Source organism: Convolutriloba macropyga, chromosome 7, assembly GCF_964194025.1.
Source record: "Convolutriloba macropyga chromosome 7, txConMacr16.3, whole genome shotgun sequence".
Taxonomy (NCBI): Eukaryota; Metazoa; Xenacoelomorpha; order Acoela; family Convolutidae; genus Convolutriloba; species Convolutriloba macropyga.
In genome coordinates this window covers 55,680,828-55,702,621 of record NC_134474.1, presented here as the reverse complement: position 1 = coordinate 55,702,621, position 21,794 = coordinate 55,680,828, and the positions used below count along the sequence as shown (strand labels likewise).

Genomic DNA, 21,794 nt, shown 5'->3' with positions numbered 1-21,794 from the left:
CAATCCAAATCTTTGGACTGTAAAAGGACAAAGCACCAATACAATCCAATTCTTGGATTGTAAAAACGTTAAAAAAGAGGAAAAAATAAGCATAAAGAAAATGCTATAGACAAAGGAATCAGTCTGAATCATGAAAGCATTTTTAAAACCCTAATTAGTAAGGAGGATGTAAGGGAATTGATTGACTTAAATGCCAAAAATGAAGCAATTGGGTAATGATTTGAACATTTAAGGAGCGACAGCTTGAGTTGGTTAAAAAATCTCAACCAGGAATGGTTTTTGATTGGATGTTCTAGCTCAGTTTCTGCGTTCTAAGTTTTCACGTTAGCTGGTAATAGTAACTATTACTAATTGAATTCAGGCCATAATTGAACAAAATTATTTGAACTTATTTGAACACTCTGAAATAAATGCTGGTATTTTATTTTAAATACAGCAAAACCAATAAAAAATTTTGTGTTGATTTCAGTTAGCTTTTAAAGTGTTTCTACGCTCACTCACCGAATCCATTACTAGAAATACTTTTGACATGAAACGAATTGCTAGTATAGGATTGAATTTTCGAGGAAATGCGTTCAATATAACAAGGAAATGCGTCGAAATATAATGGTTATATTGCCAAATTCTGACAGAGCCAATGCAAGGTTTTGCCATCCAATTTATATGGGTTTGCAAATTTTTGGAAACATGGCATTTTATACATACGAAGATAGTGTCTCGATAGTCTATTCCCTTTTTCAATAACATTTTGCCGCTGTTTTGATTTTTTTTTCGATGGCACCTTTTTTCTTGCAAATATTACAAGATACCCATTTTCTGGCAGATTCTGCGAGGTATCTCTTCTTCAGGAAGAATCAATTGACAACGTAATTGAGTTACGTAGTTTCAATCAAATGTCAATTAAGCATTTGGCGTTGTATTTATGTACAAATTTCTTCTAAATCTCATATCGTTAATTCAAAACATCAAGAAATAAGGAATTTTCTTGAAATGTAGGCAGATCTGATCTTTTGATATTAATTAACTCAGTTGTGGTCTTCTTTCAAAGACAAAATCAAAATGCTTTTTAAAAATATAGATAGAAATCAAAAAAATATGGGTTATTTTTCTACATTTCGGTTTGTTTTTTGCAACTCTACTTGATTTTGTTTATAAGGTTTATTGGAGCAAAAAGTAGTGTAAAATAAAACAATTACACATTCCTAGCGGCCGTATGAACGGGATACAACGTTCAATCGGCCAGGTTTTTTGTTTTCAAGAAATAGTTGCGGGAGGCGAGCAACTGTTTTGTCTGTAATCGGCAACAAGAATCAAAGATTGAAGTTCTGAAACTTTTAAAAGCTGACTTCCCGCTCAGAGTTAGCTAACAGTGTATTTCAGCATTGTATAAGTTAAAGTGCATTGTTAACATGAAGGATCCATTGGATATGCAGTGGAAAATTGAAAATTGCAGTTCGGACTGTTCAGATCTATATCCGAATGCTTGACTTCTAGCAAGAATTTTTGTCTGGCAGTCATGTCAGTGGACAGACATTGCCGCCCACTGCACTGACTGTAGACGTAGTGTTCGTCAGCCACATCTGAAATCAACTCGTACCGCTTATAAATAGTTGGAATTTTGTGTTCAAAAACTTCGAAAAGAGGCCAAGATGCTCATTATAAAGATGGAGACCACCTCACATCCTCTCACGCGTGATTGCATGCATTCCTGGTTGGGAGCAGCAGTCGGGGGAAAAATTTTTGCGGATCGAGGGAAGCAGACGGAGGAAAGGTTCCGCGCTGGGGGCAGCTTGCCGGGGGAATGAGAATCGGGGTCGGGACATCAGTCTGTGGAACAAAATTCCGGGTCGGGGCGGCAGTCAGGATTAGCGGAGGGATGATGTTGGCAGAATTTACTTCGTACACTCCAGATTCTTCAAAAATTATGTATTTCAGATTGTGGGCGTTGTTGTGTAATTGTGTATCTGTTGTAGTTATCCTGTTCTCGGTTATCTTCGTGAGCTTTTTCGTGAAAGGTGCTGTTAAAATGTGACATGAAGTATTTTTTAATATGCAGATGGCAGAAGGTTTCACACTAAATAAAGTTAAGGTAATTTTACTTTAAAAAACATCCTTACTCACCTTAACTGTTAAGGTAGATTTGCCTTTCCTTAACTCACCTTAACTAACCCTAACGTTACCTGAAATTTGCCTCAAAAGTTAAGGCCTCACTACCTTAATAAAACCTTAAATTTTATGCTAACTTCCCTTGAAATTACCTTAAATAATTACCTTAAAATTACCTTGAAAAATCTCTTAACATTGCCTTAACAAAACCTGAAATTTACCTTATAATTAGTGTAAGTTAGGGTAAACAATTAAGGTAAGTTAGGGTAAAGTTAGGGTAAATTTACCAACACAGTTAGGGTAATTATTTAAGGCAATTTTATGGGAAGTCAGGGTAAAATTAAGGTCCCTTTTAAAGTAGTGAGGCCTTAACTCTTCAGGTAAAGTTCAGGAAAAGTGGAGGTAATATTTGCTGGAGTTAAGGCAAGTAAAGGTAAGTTCAGGTAGAGTACAGGTAGGGCAATTCTACCTTAACCGGTTAAGGTATAAAAATTTAAGGTAAAATTACCTTAAACAGGCAAAAGTTCAGGTTGAAAAATTTAAGGTAAAATTACTTTAAAAGCGCAAGTTAAAGTAAATGCAACCATGTCGGAAATATTTCCTCCAGTCAATTTATGAACCGGCTATTGAGAAAACCATTTCCAGTGTACCGTAATTTTTAAGTGAATCTCAACTCAGTATGCACATAGTACACATCTTATACAGGACCGCCATCGAGAAGGCGTCCACTAAGGCCCTGATCTATTGGAGAGCACTAATAGGATGCGCGGCAAAACTGGATCCATAGATTACATAGATCCACAGATACATAATTTCAGCGCATTCAGCGCACTTCTTACACAAGAAATGCGCTGAAACGGCGCTGACGTCCCGACCCGGGCTTACACATAAACTATTGAAAGCAGCTAATAGATTTCACTGTCTGAAGTACTAATAATTTGTGGTAATTTTACTGCAGAACGTAAAAAAAAGTTCTATTAAATTAAGGTAATTTTACCTTAACACAGTTAACCTAAATTCTTACCTTAACTGAATTTAAGGTAAAAATAAGGTAAACTTTACCTTTACTTTACCTTATCAACGGTTTACCTTAACTACGTTAGGGTAAAATTACCTTAACTTTATTTAGTGTGTTGCTTGAGTGTAGGGATTCGGTGTCCTTCGCCCTGAGGAGATTGAGTTCGAGTAAAGCATAAGTACGCTGCGTCATGAGGGACGTCACTTGAAAGGCAGCGGATAATTAATTCTGGCAGGTAGAGCGGTGGTCAGCAATTAACTCTGACAAGTAGACCGGCAGTCGGCAATTAACGCTGGCCAGTTTGAGGGCAGTTGGCATTTTAATTCTGGCAAGCAGGGCGGCAGTCGGTAATTAACTCTCGCAAGTAGAGTAGAGTTGCAGTCTGCAGCTAGTTCAAGCACAGCAAGACTAATGACTCATATTAGTGAAATCTGCAGACTATAAATTGTAAAGTTTGACATGAGCATAGGAGTGACCATACCAAATAAAAGATTAATTTTTATTATGATTCAGCTCTGATTTGCACTGACAACAAGCTCTGTGCAGAGACTTGATAGTTGTTGCACAACAATTGGGGTTGTAGCAGCCGGGAACCAGTGGTTAAGTACTCCCCTCAGCTACCTTATCGTTGGTGATTTTTTGCCAAAGATGTGATAAAGTTTCGCTCGTGTCCGTTAACTGACACTTTTAGGGGGTCACTAATATTCTCATTAACTGATAGACTTTTAACAACTCTTCGTTCTTACGAATTGATGGTACTATTAATTTGTTTGTCATGGAACTTATTAGTTCAATGATAGTAGAGTATTGACTTTGATTCGATCAGTGTTCGATGCAATTCATAACCATAAAAGTGACAATGTGCTGCTCAAAAATGGCTCTGTTTGTCATTTTTGCGATAACCGAAAGGAAACCCGAAAGATATCCGATCATTAAAAGAGCCTTGGTTACTTTCAATTTGTTTCTCAATGTGAATGAACCAGTTATAACTGATTAAGATAGCTCATAATTACGCGTTGTAAATTGGCAAATTGTTCGCTTCTGAAAAACTACGTTTTGGATCGTCGCCTGGTTAGTTTCTTCATTCCACATTTTAAAGAAACCAAAAAATTTAAGCACTCTTTCATTTATTTTTTTTTTTGGAAAAAGTGCGCAGCCAGTCAAGTTTGCTTTAATTATGAAAAAAGTTAATTCGTAAGTTACCAAGATAGAATATTTCCTCGACTGAATTGATATCTTGACTGGTTTCACAAATTAAGCAGATATCTGGCAAAAATGATGCCAAACATCAATTTATTTTTTTGTGGACTCAGATCAACAGAATTAAGAGAATGATCGGATGTAGTGACCTTTTTGAGAGGTCCAATGTCCACTTCTGTCCAATTTTTGCAAATTCTGTCAAATTTTTGCTAATGGCAAATTTAAAATAATAAACTGTGAGTTCTTAAAAAATGGATATTTAAACAAAATCAGTGTCACAACAATTGTCTACTAGCCAGCTTTAGGTATTACCTTAACAGATTTTGTGCTTTGACCCCTCTTAAACGTGAGTTACTATATACTCGTCTGTTTTTTTTTGTGTCAGTCGTGACCAATAGCTTTGCATATCCCAGAAATTTTTTTAACTCTGTTTTTTGCAACGAAGCTACCAGGTGAATTGTTGCCTATTTAGCTGCGTAAATTGGTTTTTTGCCTATTTTGTCACCCGGCACGGCAATTTTGTCCTATTTTGAATGCTGGAAACGCTATCAGGCTAAAACCCATCGAGCTTTGCTTAACGCAGATTTTAGAAATTAAAAATGGTTTTAGAAACGAAAATTTTTCTTATCAGATTTAGCAGCCTATATCAAATCCTATCGAACGTTTAACTATGCTATTAGTTTAGGGTTGAAGTTTGGAAATTAAAAAAAGAAAAAAAGATACGAAAGGAAAACTTCAAAAAAATTAAAACAGTTTTGACAGTTAGTTTGTTCAAAGTAAAGCTGCTACTATACTCATCAACCTATTTAAGTTTTCTTCTGCTAATTTTTACGACTTGTTGCTATTTTGCAGATGTATTTAGATTCTCATGGTCTTAAATTGTTCAGAAACGTCAAAATTTTGGATGCCATAGTTCTAGCAGCGTTTGCCTATTTTTGCTTTAATTGTTTTTGCCTTCAAAATCCTGTCCCTTTAGAGGAAAAGAAAATTTTTCATGTTATTGGAGCTGTTCTGAACGTTATAGTTATCTGACCTTTTATTGTTCCCTGAGCTTTTGGCTGTGGGAACAAATACCTTAGGTGGTAGGAAATGGCAATGTCTTGCATTTTAAGTTTGATCTTCTATTGTGTCGAACTGATCGATTGGCGGTGCCCTAACAGTACTTTTTCGAGGCTATTTAATTAACTGGTTTTGTTTTTCGAAAACTCCCAGAATTGCATCTGCACACCAAATATATCAGTTGCAATCTTAAAAAAGAAAAAACGATAACTTTTGGATACAAAGCGATGTCCTACGATACTGTTACAATTGACGTTCAAAACTATTCTCATAGAGCCCGTACACCGCTCATTACGACAAAATTGAAGAAAAATCCGATAACAATTTTTTATTCAACTGTAAAAAATCATCCTGCTTCAGATATTCATCTACTGAACAAGTTTTCAGAGACTTCTTCAACTATCGTTTGTCCTTAATTTCTTTTAAATTTTGAATAAACGAATGAAGGAATTTCACTTTTCAGCTATTGAGATGCAGAAATTAACTTTTCAGCTGTTCTTTCATTTTCTATACTTTCTCTAATTCGAAATGAAAATATCCCTAGATTCTATTTAATCCACAGAACTGATTCCATTAGACGTGTATAATTGCCCAAGCCTTAAATTTCAAAAAAAAGGAGATCGAGGAACTTTTTTGTATCACATATTTATTTCTTCTTGCCCATTACATTGTGTTTCCATGAAAATATTGGCGCTAAAAAGATATCGGATTCCACTTACCAAAAAATGGGTGTTGATTAACACTGTATTGCCTTAATATCCTTAATGCCCGTCTTTTTTCTTTGATATCACATACGAGCACTAATTTGATTTCCCTTATATTGAATTAAAAGCTCGAAGGCCGCTAACAAACGTAAGCGAAAACAGTTTTAGAACAGTATCACCCTTGTATTATAAATACAATACAGAAATGTTCTACAAATTCGAGTAAATTACTCGCGTCAAAGTGTACCGATGAGTACATAGCAAAATGTGCAGCCAGTTGTTTGCATTGATTATGGAAAGGCTAATTCGTAAGTTTGCAAATGGTGAATTCAAATTAATATACCGTGAGTTCATAAAAAGTGGTTATTTAAGAAATTCAGTGTCACAAAAATTGTCTACTAGCCAGCTTTAAGTATTAACTTCACAGATTTTGAGCTTTGACCCCTCTCAAACGTGAGTTACTACAAACTCGTCTGTTTTTTTAGGTCAGTCGTGACCAATATCTTTGCCTTTCGCAGAAAAATTACTTGACTTTGTTTCTTGCAACGAGGCTACCAGGTGAATTGTTGCACATTCAGCTGCGCAAATTGTTTTTTTGCCTATTTTGTCATCCGGTACGGCAATTTTGTCCTTTTTTGAATGCTGGAAACGCTATCAGGCTAAAATCCATCGAGCTTCGTTTAACGTAGATTTTAAAAATTAAAAATGGTTTCAGGAACGAAAATTTTTCTTATCAGATTTAGCAGCCTAAATCCTAGTGAACGTTTAACTATGCTATTAGTTTAGTGTTGAAGTAGAAAATTTAAAACAGTTTTGACAATGAGTTTGTTCACAGTTAAGCTGTTACTATACTCATCCAATCTATTTAAATTTACTTCTGCTAATTCTTTTACAACTTTTTGCTTCTTAATTCTTAATACAACTTTTTGCAATTTTGCAGATCTATTAAGGTTCTCATGGGTTTTAAGTTGTTCAGAAACGTCTAATTATTTGATGCCACAGTTTCAGCAATTTTAGCATGTTTTTGCTTAATTTGTTTTTGCGTTCAAAACGCTGTCCCTTTAAAGGAAAAATAAATTTCTAGCTGATTAGAACTGTTCTGAATGATATAGGTCTGTGGCCCTTTATAAGAGTGCTTAGGTGTTAGGGGATGGCAGCATCTAGCATTTCCAGATTTATTTCCTGTTATATCGTACTAATCGATTGGCTGTGCATTCACAATACTTATTTGAGTGTTATTTACCTAATTACTTCTGTTCTTCTTGCCAAAAACGTTCAGAATGTCCTCTGAACACCAAATATATCAGAAGCAATCCCAAAACTGAAAAAAAAATGAAAACTTTTGGAGACGACGGCAATCTTCCACGATAATATTACAACTGACGTTCTATATTGCTCTCATAGAGGCAATACAGCGTCCTATAAGATAAAATTGAGGAAAAACCCGACAACTAATTTTAACTCAGCTGTAAAAAATGTACTGGTTTAGACATTCATCTGTTGCACATGCTTTTCAAAGACTTCTTTACATATCGTTCAATCTTAAGTTTAAATAGGTAGTTCAAAATTTTGAATTACCGAATGAAGCTTTTTTCAAATTTTAAGTTTTCAGACGCACCAATTAGTTTTTCAGCTATTCCTATAGTTCTGACACTTTCTCTAATTCGAGTTGAAAATATCCATAGATTCCAATAAATGAACAGAACTGACTCCATTTGATGTGTTTGATTGACCAATGTTTAAATTTTTAACACAGTTTGATATGGATGACTTCGATATTCGATTTTGATATCAGATGTTCACTCCTTCTTGCTCATTGCTTTATGTTTCAATCAAAATACGGGCACAAACAAAGATGTCACATTTTTTTAAAGAAAAAGACCTGTTGGTTAACCCTCTATTGCAGTAATCTTCAAATCGCTCCTTTTTTCCTTTGATATCACATACGAGCACCAAATTCAATTCTCTTATATTTATTTTATTTAAATCTCGAAGACGGCTAAAATAAAAGCAAAAGCGAAATCAGTTTAAAAACGATATAACCTATGTATTATAATTATAAAAAGGAAATATTCTATAAATTCGAGTAAATTGACTCGCCTTAAATTGTACCGATGTCTACATAGCAACGGCTACTATTGCTGTTGAAAAAATTGTCGGCTGTACTTTTCAGTTGATTATTTGTCTGAATTGCTGTTAAATATATTTGGATCAAACGCAGAAAGATAAAGCTAACTACTTGAAAAAAGACAAAATTGATGAAGCGCTTAAAATTGAGAATCAATTCTGTCTTCAGTCAGCAGAAAATTGATTAATAATGTCGGCTTTGCCCAGATTTGTGCGAACAGCTAACAATGCTTTTGATCTTAAAAAAAGGTCAGATATGTCAGAATGACTTTTTTTCTTAATTCTCTTGTTTTATAAGAAATTTCAGGTATTTCTTCTCAATGGAAACTTTGCGAAAATTTTTCATGAAATTGAATTCCGTGTCTCTTTGAGCCCTATTTGATAAAAAATTACTGCTTAATTACAATATCAGAGAAATTAGGATGATTTTTACCAGTTTCTGGAGTACATTGTTCAATTATGGCGCAAGCTCGTTGTTTTCACTTCTTTGAAATTCTCTAAAATTTGTATCTTTCAGTAGTAGACTTTTGCTGCCTGTTTATGAGGTTCTAAAATGAAGCTGGAATGATTTAAATTGAGAGTTGCAAAAAATGGGTTGAAATGAGATACCAAAGTATGCCTGATTAAACGTAGAAAAATTAGCTCGGTTGATGCAAATTTCTGTGCTCTGAATCATTGTAAACATGAGTTACTATATACTCTTTCGTTTTTTTTGAGTCAGTCGTGACCAATAGCTTTGCATATCGCAGAAACTTTTTTTAACTTTGTTTTTGCAACGAAGCTACCAGGTGAACTGTTGCCTATTTAGCTGCGCAAATTGGTTATTTCTTGCCTATTTTGTCATCCGGCGCGGATTTGTTCTCGCGTTCAAAATCATGTCGATTTAGAGGAAAAGAAAATTTTTTAGTTGATTGGAGCTGTTCTGAACGATATAGATATCTGGATTTTTATAAGAGTGCTTTTGGCTGTGGGAACAAATACCCTAGGTGGTAGGAAATGACGATATCTCGCGTTTTTAGTTTTATTTTCTTCTGTGTCGTACCGATCGATTGGCTGTGCCTTAACAATACGTTTTCAAGTGTTATTTAGCTCTCAAAACCTAAAAATTTGAACTTTTTTGGAGACCAAGGCAATCTTCTACGATACTGTTGCAATTGACGTTCAATATTGTTCTCATAGAGGCCTTACACTGTCCCTTACGAAAAAATTGAAGAAAAACTCGATAACACTTTTTAACTAGCTGTAACAATTGTACTGCTTTAGAAACTCATCTACTGAACAACCTTTCAGAGACTTCTTTAAATATCCTTCACTCTTAAATTTTTAAAATTTTAATTTACGAATGAAGGCTTTGCATATTTTACATTATATGATTGCCCACGTATGATTGCCCACGTTTTATATGTCAAAAAAAATTGATATGGATGACTTTTTTGCATCAGATTGCATTATGTTTCTATGAAAATATTGGCACAAATAAAGATCTCGGATTCTACTTACAAAAAGGGGCCGTTAATTAACCCTTTTTTGCATTAATCTTCTTATTGCTCTTTTTTTGCTTTGATATCACATACGAGCAACAACTTCATTTCCCTTATGTTGTATTAAAAGTTCGAAGGCGGTTAAAATGGAAGCTCAAGCGCAATCAGTTTTAAAACAGTATCACTCATGTTTAATGAACATAATCAGGAATTATTTTACAAATTCGAGTAAAATTACTCGCCTCAAGGTGTACCAATGACTACATAGCAACGGCTAGTATCGGTGTAAATAAAATGTGTGGGCTGTCCTTTTCAGTTTATTTTGTGTCTTAATTGCTGTTTGAACGTTTTGGATCAAACGCAGAAAGATATAGGGCTATCTACTTGAAAAAAGTCAAACTTGATGAACGCTTAAAATTGAGAATCAGTTTCATCTTCAGTCAGCAGAAAATTGATTAATTTTTTGGGCTTTGCACAGATTTGTGCGAACAGCTAGCAATGTTTTTTAGTTTACAAAAAAATGTCAGAGATGATGGAATGACTTTTTTTCTAAATTTTCCTGTTTCATAAAAATTTCAGGTACTTCCTCTCAATGCAAACTTTGGGAAATTTTTTCATGAAATTCAATTCCGTATCTCATTGAGACCTAGCTGATCCGAACTTACTGCTTAATTACGATGTCAGAGAAATTAGGATGAATTGTACCAGTTTCTGGAGTACATTGTTCCATTATGGCGCCAGCTGGCTGCTTTCATTTTCTTTGAAATTCTTTAAAAACTGGGTCTATTTCAGGAGTAGACTTATGTTGCCTGTTTAAGAAGTTCCAAAATGAGGTTGGAATGATTTAAAGTTAATATTGGAAAATTTGGGTCAAAGCCATATACCAAGGTATGCCTGAATTGACGCAGAAAAAGTAGCTCGGTTGATGCAACAAATTATTGAGAAACGTCGGAAGAAAAAGAGAATTGAAATGAAAACTTTCTAAGAACGTACCAAAGTATTCAGGTTTTCTTTAAGCACGAAATGCTATAGAAGTTGGGTGTTTTTAAAACTAATTATGAGCGTCCGAAACAGGAACCAAATATGCCCTCTAATTGATTAAACTACGTAAAGTTTTACAGTTTTCGGTATTTTTTCAAATTTTATCAGGGGTGCAGTAATTTTTATATTTTTTGAACATTTCAAGTCAGTTCTTGATTAATTTTCCCACTCATGTGATGTCAAGCATTTTCACTAAGTTCTCCATTTTGTCATTTGATTAGTATTGTTAAAACAACAAACGTGAAAAAAAATTGAAAAGAAATTGAACATCTATACTTTGAAAGTTTGTCTGAACTGATCTTAAGAAGTTTATAAACGAGCAACTGGGATCAATGGTGAACAAATCTGAGATAAATAGCTTTTCAAACTCAAGTTTTCAGTCTTATGCAGCTCTTTTAGTCAGCAAAAAATCAGTACTGTGAATTTAGAGTTCGTCAATCGTAACGAATTTCTCAGTGACCTCAGATTTTAAGCGGCAAAGATGGCGATGAAAGAACTTTGAACAGACTGGGTCGATTTGCTCATTTTCTTTAAATGTAACATTTACTTGATTATCTCTCTTCTTTTTGTAGTACAAAGACAACCTGTTAACAAAATTATTTTTCCTTCTAGATCCATTTTTTCCGCACTTTTCCCAATGCGGTTATTTTGAGGCCGTATCTGTGCTTATCACCTTTTCTTTGATACCGAAATTGCGATTTAAAATTTATTTTATGAGATAGTTCAACGCCTGTTTTAGACTTTGTAAGACACATTATCAGGTCTTGCATGGCTAAAAATTTCAGTCAGGTCTTAGACTATTAAAATTCGAATTTATAGGATTAAATCATTATAGGATTAAACGATAATCAATTTAGGCCAGCATCTGGTAAGAAACTGCATGATAAAGTTTCTGGAATCCTTGAGGTCACTGATTTTGATTTCATCGGAACAGTCATGATTATTCAGCTCTTGTATCAGCATATTTTCTTCAACCTTTCCGTTGTTAATTTTTCTCGTTTAAACGAGGTCTCGTTTAAATCACTTGGTAAATGACTATCATGGTTCTAGTTTAAAGTCATAGAACATTAATTATGCTTTTTCTAACGTTACTTTATTTTTAATTTATTTCCATTTCTTATTATATTTGAATATTTTCTGTCAACTCTGAAGCTATTATTTTTCCTTCAACTCCCCTCTCTTTGGGTGCATCAAACAGAGCCAATTTCGATGGTAAAAATTGATCCGAGATCTCATCCAAAAGCAGTTACACTTTGAAAACATCGAAACAATTTTTTTAATTTTCTGCTTTGAGTTTTTAAGTGTGAGTTAACAGCGGTCATTGTGACACTTTAGATGGTACTCGACGACATTCTGTCTCATAGACCAGGAGACCAAGATGTCTTTCTTCGAAAGGAGACACACTCGAAAGTTCTGTGTCAACTTCATACCAAACAACACCACAGACACTGATGACGTCACACCTGACGATACAGACAACTACGACGTCAGTGACTTCATCGTCGACACTTACACTTTCACCAACTACAAAGAACCAGTCAGTCTTAACCGTATATTTAAGCAAGCTAGAGTTTTAGAGTAAAAAATGTCGCACAAAAAATATCACCCAGATTGAGGTCCAGACACAAATTGAGCCATGATAAGACCCACTCGATTGCAGGGTCTGAACAGCAGTTCGAGCGCAAAATCGTCTGGGCCATGGTCTGATTTAGGTCTCATCAGAGGTCACTTCGTTCTGGAAGGTCTGATCATAGGCCGCTTCGGTCTGACAGATCTGATCAGAGCCGGATTCAAGCGCACTTGAGTCTGCGCACTTTTTGTGCAATTTTTTTCTGCCACGAGCCAAAAAAGAACTCCGTTCTGATCAAAGACTCATTTACAATCCCTCCAAACAAAACAATCGGGACAAAAGAGTCCAACCGTTAAGAATTGTTTGGTCCCTTTACACAGAGGAAAAGCAATTCACCAAAGGAAATTCATGTACAACCATCAACAATCAAGTTTATTACAGCAGCAGCTTGAAGAGATTTTGAGTTTGAGTTTGAATTTGGGACATTGGTTCTAAACTGTACACTGTTACTGGGGTACGAAGCCATTATAAACACCGTGGAGGGTTTTTACTGGCTTTTCCTGATTGCGATTACTTGTCTTTGATTACTTCTGGCTAGCCGTGTTTGCAGTTGTTATTGAACATTATTGGACGTAAAGGTAAGTTTTGTTAGGGATAGGGAAGAAAAAAAGAATAAGTAGGTAAAGGAGGAAAGAAATTAAAGAGATTGAATTAAACTAAGACTAGAAGAAGGGCTGAGAATTAATCAGCTTTGTTTGTTTGCTCGAGACAGCTGCGGCGCGTTGGGGGATCGAACTCCCGCAGTGTTTTTCATTTAGTATACTTATGTGTTGCGCCAATATACACGCGTCTCTGCTTGAGAATTGTCTTTATTCAGGAATCGTGGCTGACGAGTTTCTCTCTATTTTTGAATTGAATTCGTTATACATAATTGAGATACTTTAGAACCATTGGTCCAAAGTTTGCCGGTTTCGAATGGTATCGTACTTTTTTTTACAAATGCTGAGCATTCAGGCTCGAGGGGATTAACAAAATGTCTGTACTCCCGAGAGTCCTCCTCCAGAGGAGATGTTTCCTCATGGCATGGTTCGGGTGATTCCTCTCGAAAGCTTCGGCGACGGAGACAGGGATCCCCGGCAGATTGCCCGAGAGAAGCTTCCTCTGTTTGAGGGGCTGTTACCGGATGGACTGTCGGAGGCATATAGGGCTTGGAAGCGACAGAAGCGCATTTTAAAGCCTAGGAAAAGGCGGGCAACTTCTGATTCTGACTCAAAAGGATCGAAGAAGCTTCCTGACCCTAGATTAGATCCTGACTTTGACTCGAAGGATCCTTTAGGTCTTAGTCGGTGACCACTGATTTTTAAATCAGTAAATAGGAAGAAACGGTTGTAATGTCAGTCTAATGTCAGTCCAATCAGAAAGTCTAATGTGCTTTTGCAGTTGTTCTTTGGACATTGCCTTTTCTTTTCTATAAGCTGTAAAATTGCTTCAATTTTGTTCTTTTGTTCGCGCTTGATGTATTCTTTCGCCAACCGTATCTGAATGTTTCTTATAGTAGGTGAGTTCGATTCTCCATGTAACTTTTGCATGCTGTACCATCGAGGTTTCCTTAAACATATACTCAATGCTTTGTTTTGCGCTTTTTGCATGATTGATCTGACCGTTTGCGATTGGTTTAGCCAGCAAGCGTTTGCATATAGAAATAGGGGCCGGATCCAGGACTTGTACAGCAGAAGTAAACTCTCCTGCTCAACATTGAGATTGCTTAGACGCTGCAGTTGGAAGATTCGCTTGTTTGCTCTGCTTGTGATGTCTTTACAATGTTCATTCCAGTTTAGTTGTGGCGTCATGGTCATTCCTATGAACCTTATGGTTTTCGCTTCCTCAATTTGTTTTCCGTTGATGTTTAAACTGAGACTTGAATTTCTTTTCGAAGGGTTCTTGAATAGCATGTACTTTGTTTTGGCCGGGTTTATTTTGATTTTCAACTTATAACACCACTTTATGAGAGTGTTGAGTGAGGCTTGGAGTTTTCTTTGTATTAACTGACTGGACTTTGACCTGTAAAACAATGCAAAGTCATCTGCAAACAGAGAAATTTCTGCTGGCGTTTCTGGAATGTTAGAAACCTAAATTAGGAATAATATGGGTGCCACAACGCTACCCTGGGGGACCCCGGTTGTTGGTGAGAACTTCTCGCTTCTCGTATTCTTAATTTTCACGTAAACATTTCTTTGTGAGAGGAAGGAGTTCACCCATTTGATGATTTTTGTCTGTATTCTGCTTTTTATCAGTTTGTCAATCAAACCTAATCTCCAGACTGCATCAAAAGCTTTTTCGACATCAAGGCAGACAAGTCCCACCATTTCTGACCACTGGTATGCTTCACTTATATGCTGAGTCAAAACAAGGAGGTTATCGGTTGTGCATCCGTTTGCTCTGTATGCACTTTGTTGTGGTCCAAAGACTTTGTTTGCTTCACAGTGGTCTAGGATGTGATTTTTAACAACAGTTTCACAAACCTTTGCAATACAATTGGTAAGGCTGATTGGTCTGCAATTTTCTGCTTTCTTCTTGTCTTTTTGAAGTTTTGGAAGCATTGTTACTTGTAAGTCTTTCCAAAGGCATGGCACGTAAGAATTGTTAATTGAGCTGGAAATAATTATGCATATGAGAGCTTTAATGCTTTTTGGTAGCGCCTTCAGTAGCTGATAGCTTATTTTGTCTGGCCCGGGTCATGATTTACTTGTATTTTTCAAAATTTCAGTAAATTCTTCAACTTTTAAGAAGATGATTTCTGCAGTTATTTCTTTTGGATCGGTTTCTGATAGATGTTTTTGTTTTTCTTTCTGTCTCGAGAAAGTGCTTTTGTAAATCTTCGTTTTAGTATTGGTGTTCTATCATTGTCTCACTCAGAAGGCTTTTGAACATTTCACACTTTCTATGGTCAGTTATGGCAATTTTGTCTTTTAACGTAATTTGCAAATGTGATCCGCTCGACTGTTGTTTATCGCTGGTGATGGTTTTGATTGCTTTCCAGAACCCCTTGTTTCCTACCTGTTTCGCTGTTTCAATTAATTTTCTATTTTGTCTCTCAACCGAACGTTTGAATGCTCTTCTGATTTCTCTTTGCAAGAAATTGATTTCCTTTCTCAATCGACAGAATGTGTCATCCGTTGCACGTTTTAGTTGCCTCCTTATCTTTTTCTTTTGCTTGATTAATTTGATTATCTCTGGACTAATTTGAACATTCGTTTTATTTACGTAGGACTGATCAATTGATTTATGAATAAGCTCAATGATGTTACGGCTCGTTTCATTCAGATTGTCTTTGTTTGGATATTTTGGTGGGTACAAGCAGGAATTTTTGTAATTGACTTTCGCATGTTTTCTGAACTTCTTGAAATCGACTTTTGCTTTTAAATCGAATTTCACTTGAAGTTTCAGTTTTGATGAGGTAAGTGTCGCTGAGTGGTCGCTGCCAAAATCTTCTAATACTTGGAAAATGTCAAAATGTTTAAGGACTGAAAGACTACAGAAATGTAAATCAAGCATGCTCTGGCTCTTATGTTGAGTAGATTGATACGTTGGATAACCGTTGTTCAGTAGTTTGAAGTTTCCTTCATCAATTAGTTCCAGCAATTTTTCGCCGTTTTCGATGTTGTATGTACAATTGAGCTCTCGATGAGGAGAATTGAAATCTCCACATATGAATACTTTCTGGGAATTGTTGTGAAATATTTCAGTAGTATTTAGGTCTTAATTGGTTGAATTGTAAACATTGATTATCCATAGGTTTCCAATGATTGGCGTTTCCAAGTTTACACCGATTATTTCTAATGCTTGTCCGTTATTGTTTTTCTTGATATGATTGGTCTGACCTCTTTGAAATTTATGCCCTTTTTTGCAATGATAACAGACCCATGAAAGTTGCTTGCTTTTGCTTCGGTTGCAATGAAATATTTCTCATGTACGAAACGTTTTTGCCATTTCTTGACTTCATTTAAACAAGCAATGTTGATGTTTTCTTTCGTCAGAAACAAGAACAACTCATGAATTTTGTTTTCTAAGCCACGACAGTTCCATTGTTAAATTTTAATGTTGTCCATTTTGAAGAAATTGTTGGCTGTTAGATTGAATCATGTTTGTGTTAACAGTTTGCATTAGGTTTGCCTTCTTGATGTTGTCGTGAATTTCTTGTCCATCTATTCTTTCGTTAAACACTCTGGAGGCACTGTTGCTAACTACGCTGATAATATCGCTATAGGACATCGTATTGAGACTGTTTCTTATTTTACTGAGAACTTCAGCTACTAGAACAGTAATTTTTGTAGTGATTAATGACTGAGTGTTCTGAGTATCTTTCCTTGTAAACGCACTTGAGTATTTTGTTTCTTGTTTCTGTTTATTTGCTTCAGTCACAGCGTTCTGATATGCGGGACAGCCTCTATACACTGTTGCGTGTGAGCCACCACAGTTTGCACATTTTTCTCGATCTTTCAATTCATGGCAACTTTTCACAGTGTGTTTGCCTGCGCATCGTAGACATCTCAATTCGTCTTTACAATCGCTTGCTGAATGACCAAACTTTGGACATTTGAAGCATTGTTTAACGTGAGGTGGTCCTTTACTTGGTTCGCAGTGGTGGAGCACCCAGCCTATTTTAACGCCATGTTTGACTGCGGCTGTTACATGGTTTGAGGAATCAGTTATTACGCGAATCAGTTTTGTTGGTTTTCCGGTGGCCCTGCTCATTATCCGAAGCACCTTGATCACATTCATAGCAATGTTGTTGAGAAGTTCTTCCTTCACTTCGTTTTCTTGTATGCTCTGATGAACATTTACAATTACAAAACTTGGTTTAGATTTGGTTTTTGGCAGAGTGTTTCTTGCGTTGATAGAAGTGTTTGGAAAGACAAGTTGAAGATTTGAGGCGTTCATCAGACATTCTCTTGTGGTTTGGTCTTCGGGTTGGATAAAGAAGTCATTGTTGTTTGGAAGTTCTCTGATACAATTGATTTTGAGTCGAGGGAAGTTATTTCTCATCAAACGAGCAAAATGAACTTGTGTTGGTCTCGGATTAATCGTTATTATCACTGGTCTGATTGTTTCTGAGTTGGTGTTTTGATTATTTCGGGTTCGTTTTCGTTTGTTTTTGACTTGAACGAAGACTTGTTCATCTTGTGATGTTTCGTCTGCAATGTTTCGTGCTTCAGAGAGAAGTGCACTTAACTGGCTCATTTCGGCCAGCGCCGTTTTGCGAACTTGAGGCAGGAAGGCTTTAAATTGGGCTTAAAACTTTTGAAGATGAAGGATAAAACTGGGCGGAAAGTAAAGACTTTGGAGCTCAAGACTTTTGAAGGTGAGAATAAAACTGGAAGAAAACTAGAAGAACAATTGGGAAATAGAAGAAAAAAGTCGGGATTTAAAACCTTAAGGAATTTTTAGTGAAAAATCTCTTTTTATAAAAGTCTCACTCCCAAAGGACGTTCCTACACAAAGTGGAGTACTTGCTTGCGGCTTTCCTATCACACTTTGAGGTACTGATCCGAAAGTGACATTAATAGCGATTTAATCATCATTAGGCTTACACAGAGGAAAAGCAACTGTAGATTGAGACATTTCTTATGAATAGTTGTCAAACTTCATCTTTGGTGCCGACGAAATTAAGCAATGGCATGCAAATTTTTCACTTTAAAAAATTCTCTAAATCTCTTATTTCATAAAAACTAATTTGTTTCTGAATTGTATTGATTGATTTTTCTGCTGGAGACATCGTTTACGAAATGCATATATTATAACGATACTTGCGTCTCTTGCGTGTTTAAGTATAGTCCTTGATCAGAGGTCATTTTGGTTTGGAAGTTCTGATCATAGTCTTTTTATGGTCTGGACAATAGTCTGAATCCGATCGTAAGCGCAATATAGTCTGGACCATAGTCTGCGTACTTGTACGAACTTGATCTATCCTCAACAATAGCTTTTTCTCTTCATTTAATAATTCAAAATTTGTTTGCAGTGCAAGTGAAAAATTTTCTGTTTTGTATTTTGATGACAAGTCCCGTTTGCAGCAACTATTGTCTACGAAAGCCTGTTCAACTTGGAATAGCACCCGAAATGCAAATGAATTTTTTGTTAATTCTTCCGAAAAAATTTTGGATGTTATTAGAACTCCTTCTAAACGACAATGAGATAAACAAAAGAGTTTAACTGCTTGTTGAAAATTTCAACACGCTTGTTTAAATCAAAAGCTTGTTTAAATTACGCATGTTCTATATTACATTTGTATTCAAAGTCAATCTTATATTTAATTTTCTCGTTAGTACTTTTTGCATTATTTATTTGCCACTTTTCTGGAAACTGTAAGCAGTTTATTCTCCAAGTTTGTAAAATAGGATAAATTGTCATTTTTCTACCACTTTACATGCCTTAACAAGGGAAAAACGACCTGACCTCATGAATTTATTTCGCTTTTCCCTCGTTAAGGATTGTAAAGTGGTAGAAAACTGTCAGTTTGTCCTATTTTACAAATATGGAGAATAAACTGCTGGTAATTACCAGATGAGTGGCGAATGTATTGCAGAATGTACTAATGAGAATTTTCAACATCTATTGACTTTGAAGACTAATGTAAATGAATACTATTGAATACATGCGTAATTTTAATCTCAGGTGAGATCATAGTTTTGAGTGCATGTATAGTTAGTTAGTTCAAAGCGTAATACTATGTCGTATGACACTCTGTTCAGGTTTTTAATTAGTTTTTTCTGTTTTTGTTATAACTGAAGTTTGTAAGCCAATAAACGGAACACCAATCCACCGAAATTTCAGCTCAATGCGTCTTAGGAATATAGCAGACAGTTTGTTAGTAAAAAGCAGCTGCAATCGAAATAAAGCATTGGCAAAGAAAGTGAACTGCATAAAAGCGGCAAATCTACCTTGATCTTCCTTGCCGGATCTTAGTCTAATTCTTTAATGGGTCACAAATTCAATCCAACCCAAAAATCAAAAATTAATAGACTAAATAATCATTTAAGAGTTTTGATTATATGGGAAATGGTTTTGGTTTTTCTGCGAAGTAATAAATTTAATTTATTTAGAAAAAAGAAATGATATAAGCGTTCGTTCCTATATTAACAGTTTAAAAATTCTCTATTTGCGACATCGCTGGGAACTTTCATTTACGTTCACTGTAGCATCCTCCCCCAGGGATGGGAAAATATACTGTACTTCTGTCAGTTAAATCTGCGTTTCAGATCAGATACGTGCCCCTCGACAAGCAATAAAAATTTCATTTACATAGGACGGGCGGTTGAAAAAATTCCGGTTGCCTGACCGAAGTATCAAATTTTTATTTGTTATGCACCTAAGTCTAATGGAGCGACGGATGCATACGGGCGTTAGTGGACGTGCGCTCTAGCATTTTTGGTTCGAAGAAATGAATTGTCAAAATGTTATTTATAAATTGAGCAAGGATGATATAAAGTACTTTCTTGAATCAAAGACCAACTTCCCCCCAGATGAAACCTCAACCAGGTGCCACCAATTTTCAGAATTGATTTACGGTCAAAATGGGCGAACTGAATCTCCACTTGATGCTTATAAACGGAAGTTCCGAGGCAATGCTTATTATAAATCATTTTTGAGGGCTTCCACGGAGCTCCTGTTCGGCTACGACGTTCGTATTTTTGTCTGGCCATATCATAGCTGACATGGTTCACAATGAACTGCTCCACGTCAATTATAAAAGAGCTATTCACGGAAAGACTTCTATGTGGACAGTACGATTTAACAGACATGTGATGAGAAATCCTAACCTCTTCACTATAATTTGACAAACACTAAACTGAAATTAAGGCCAAAGTATTCAACCCCGATGTTTAATAAGTCATAACACTGATACATGGGTTTTCATTGGGAGGTCGGCCATGATTGGTTGAATAGTTGCCGCAACAAAATTTCTGCACTAGATGCATTATTATTTGATGAAGGGTAACAAGGAACGTAGTTTAAGGATGGCGTAAATTTTGATCATTAGTAATCAATTTAGTTATCAAAGCAAAAACGCTCGAGGTGTTTTTTCAAATTTGTGATGGCAGTTCAAGAAAGTGGTGGCCTGAATCCAACATAAAGGGATGGGTAGGGAGTGACGCGACTATTCCGTTTGACGAGTTTGTTAACAGGAGATGCTTTCTTTTGTTGTTAAATAACCCTCCCTGAACAAGATACTGGAGATAACTCTCTGATTCGTCAATTTTAATGGTTTGTGAGATATTGAGACACGGATCTTATAAGCACTCATTGATGTAGTTTTTGATAAAATTTAATTTAACTGGACCATTTTAACAAATTGAATTGCTTCAACATTAACGAGCTTGGTTGCAGATGTGGTTAGAGATTAGTTGAAGTATTCATCTTGCTCTTTTGTTACAAAGACAAGCTTGATATTATGAACGACTTCAGAATTTGGTACGGAAAACAACCGGTTAGTCACGACAAAGTCGGGACCATTCACCCAGTTTGTACATTGCAACACTTCAGAGGATATACCACAAATGTCAAAATGTACGGGATTTTTTTAAGTATGGAGGTGGTTCCATTGGTCACGCTGTTGTACTCCAGAATTTCAATCATACACACTGTTACAAAACGTGTTGTTCATTTTTTAATCGAAGCTGTTTCTTGTCAATGGCGCTGCATGTCCATTTGAGGACTTTATCCACGGATATGGTGAGCGTTTGACTCATTTTTCTGTTCTAGCGAATGGCAAAGAGGACCGCCTGCAATCCAGCTTTGGAACAGTCCTTACGATCTTAGGTGCATTAGGGGCCTTGCCCAGCACAAATTCGAGCTCTGATTTAATACTACAAGAAAGCAAAGTAGCTCGGAGCTTAGGAAATTAAACAGCACTGAACACTTTTTGTGTGCCTTTAACAAACAAGTGCAACTCAAGGTGTTAGAGCAGTTTGGAAATGGAAGTTCATGCTATAGTGAACTCAGCCAACTGCGGTAGAGCAACATTTTTTGCAATTCTTCACAAAATTGTGCCTTTGGGTAACTGGTCATCATGTTTTTGTGCATGGCCTCGACAGATGTGTGGTTAAATGAAAGGGACACCTACAGTGAACGGTTTGACGAGACCTATTGGGTTGTCGACATTAGAGACCAGAATTAGTGCTAAGCATTGTATTATAATTTTGTAACAGCGCTGCTTGTTGCCTGTTGAAGTGCAGTGCAATTGTTTTTGATCCCACCAAAATCCAAGCTTGTGTATTGATTCCTCCTTGGAAGAAAAGTGACGTTCAGTTCAGTGGGTTGAGATTACCCATCTATGGGATCAAACAGATTTGGCACATTGCTAACAAATTTACTAAGACAAATCCCATTTAAGTACAAACTATAAAATATACAAACGCCTGCAACCTAGTGAGCTGCCTCTCAGGCATTCAATTCAATCTAACGTTTTGTTCATTTAGAATTCTCAACGG

The 21,794-nt window shown here is 36.0% G+C and overlaps 1 protein-coding gene across 5 annotated transcripts in view; it reads left to right on the top strand.

The window, feature by feature from the left end:
* LOC142342384 (transient receptor potential cation channel subfamily M member 3-like) overlaps nucleotides 1–21,794 on the top strand; it is a 97,729-nt gene that overhangs the window by 8,812 nt on the left and 67,123 nt on the right. For 4 of the 5 annotated variants that reach the window (XM_075393697.1, XM_075393695.1, XM_075393698.1 and 1 more), the window contains exon 2: nucleotides 12,072–12,273. In XM_075393697.1, the coding sequence (XP_075249812.1) occupies nucleotides 12,072–12,273 (202 nt within the window). Of the gene's footprint in view, nucleotides 1–4,123; nucleotides 4,196–12,071; nucleotides 12,274–21,794 lie in introns of those variants that run through there. The other variant, XM_075393699.1, reaches the window with a different exon arrangement.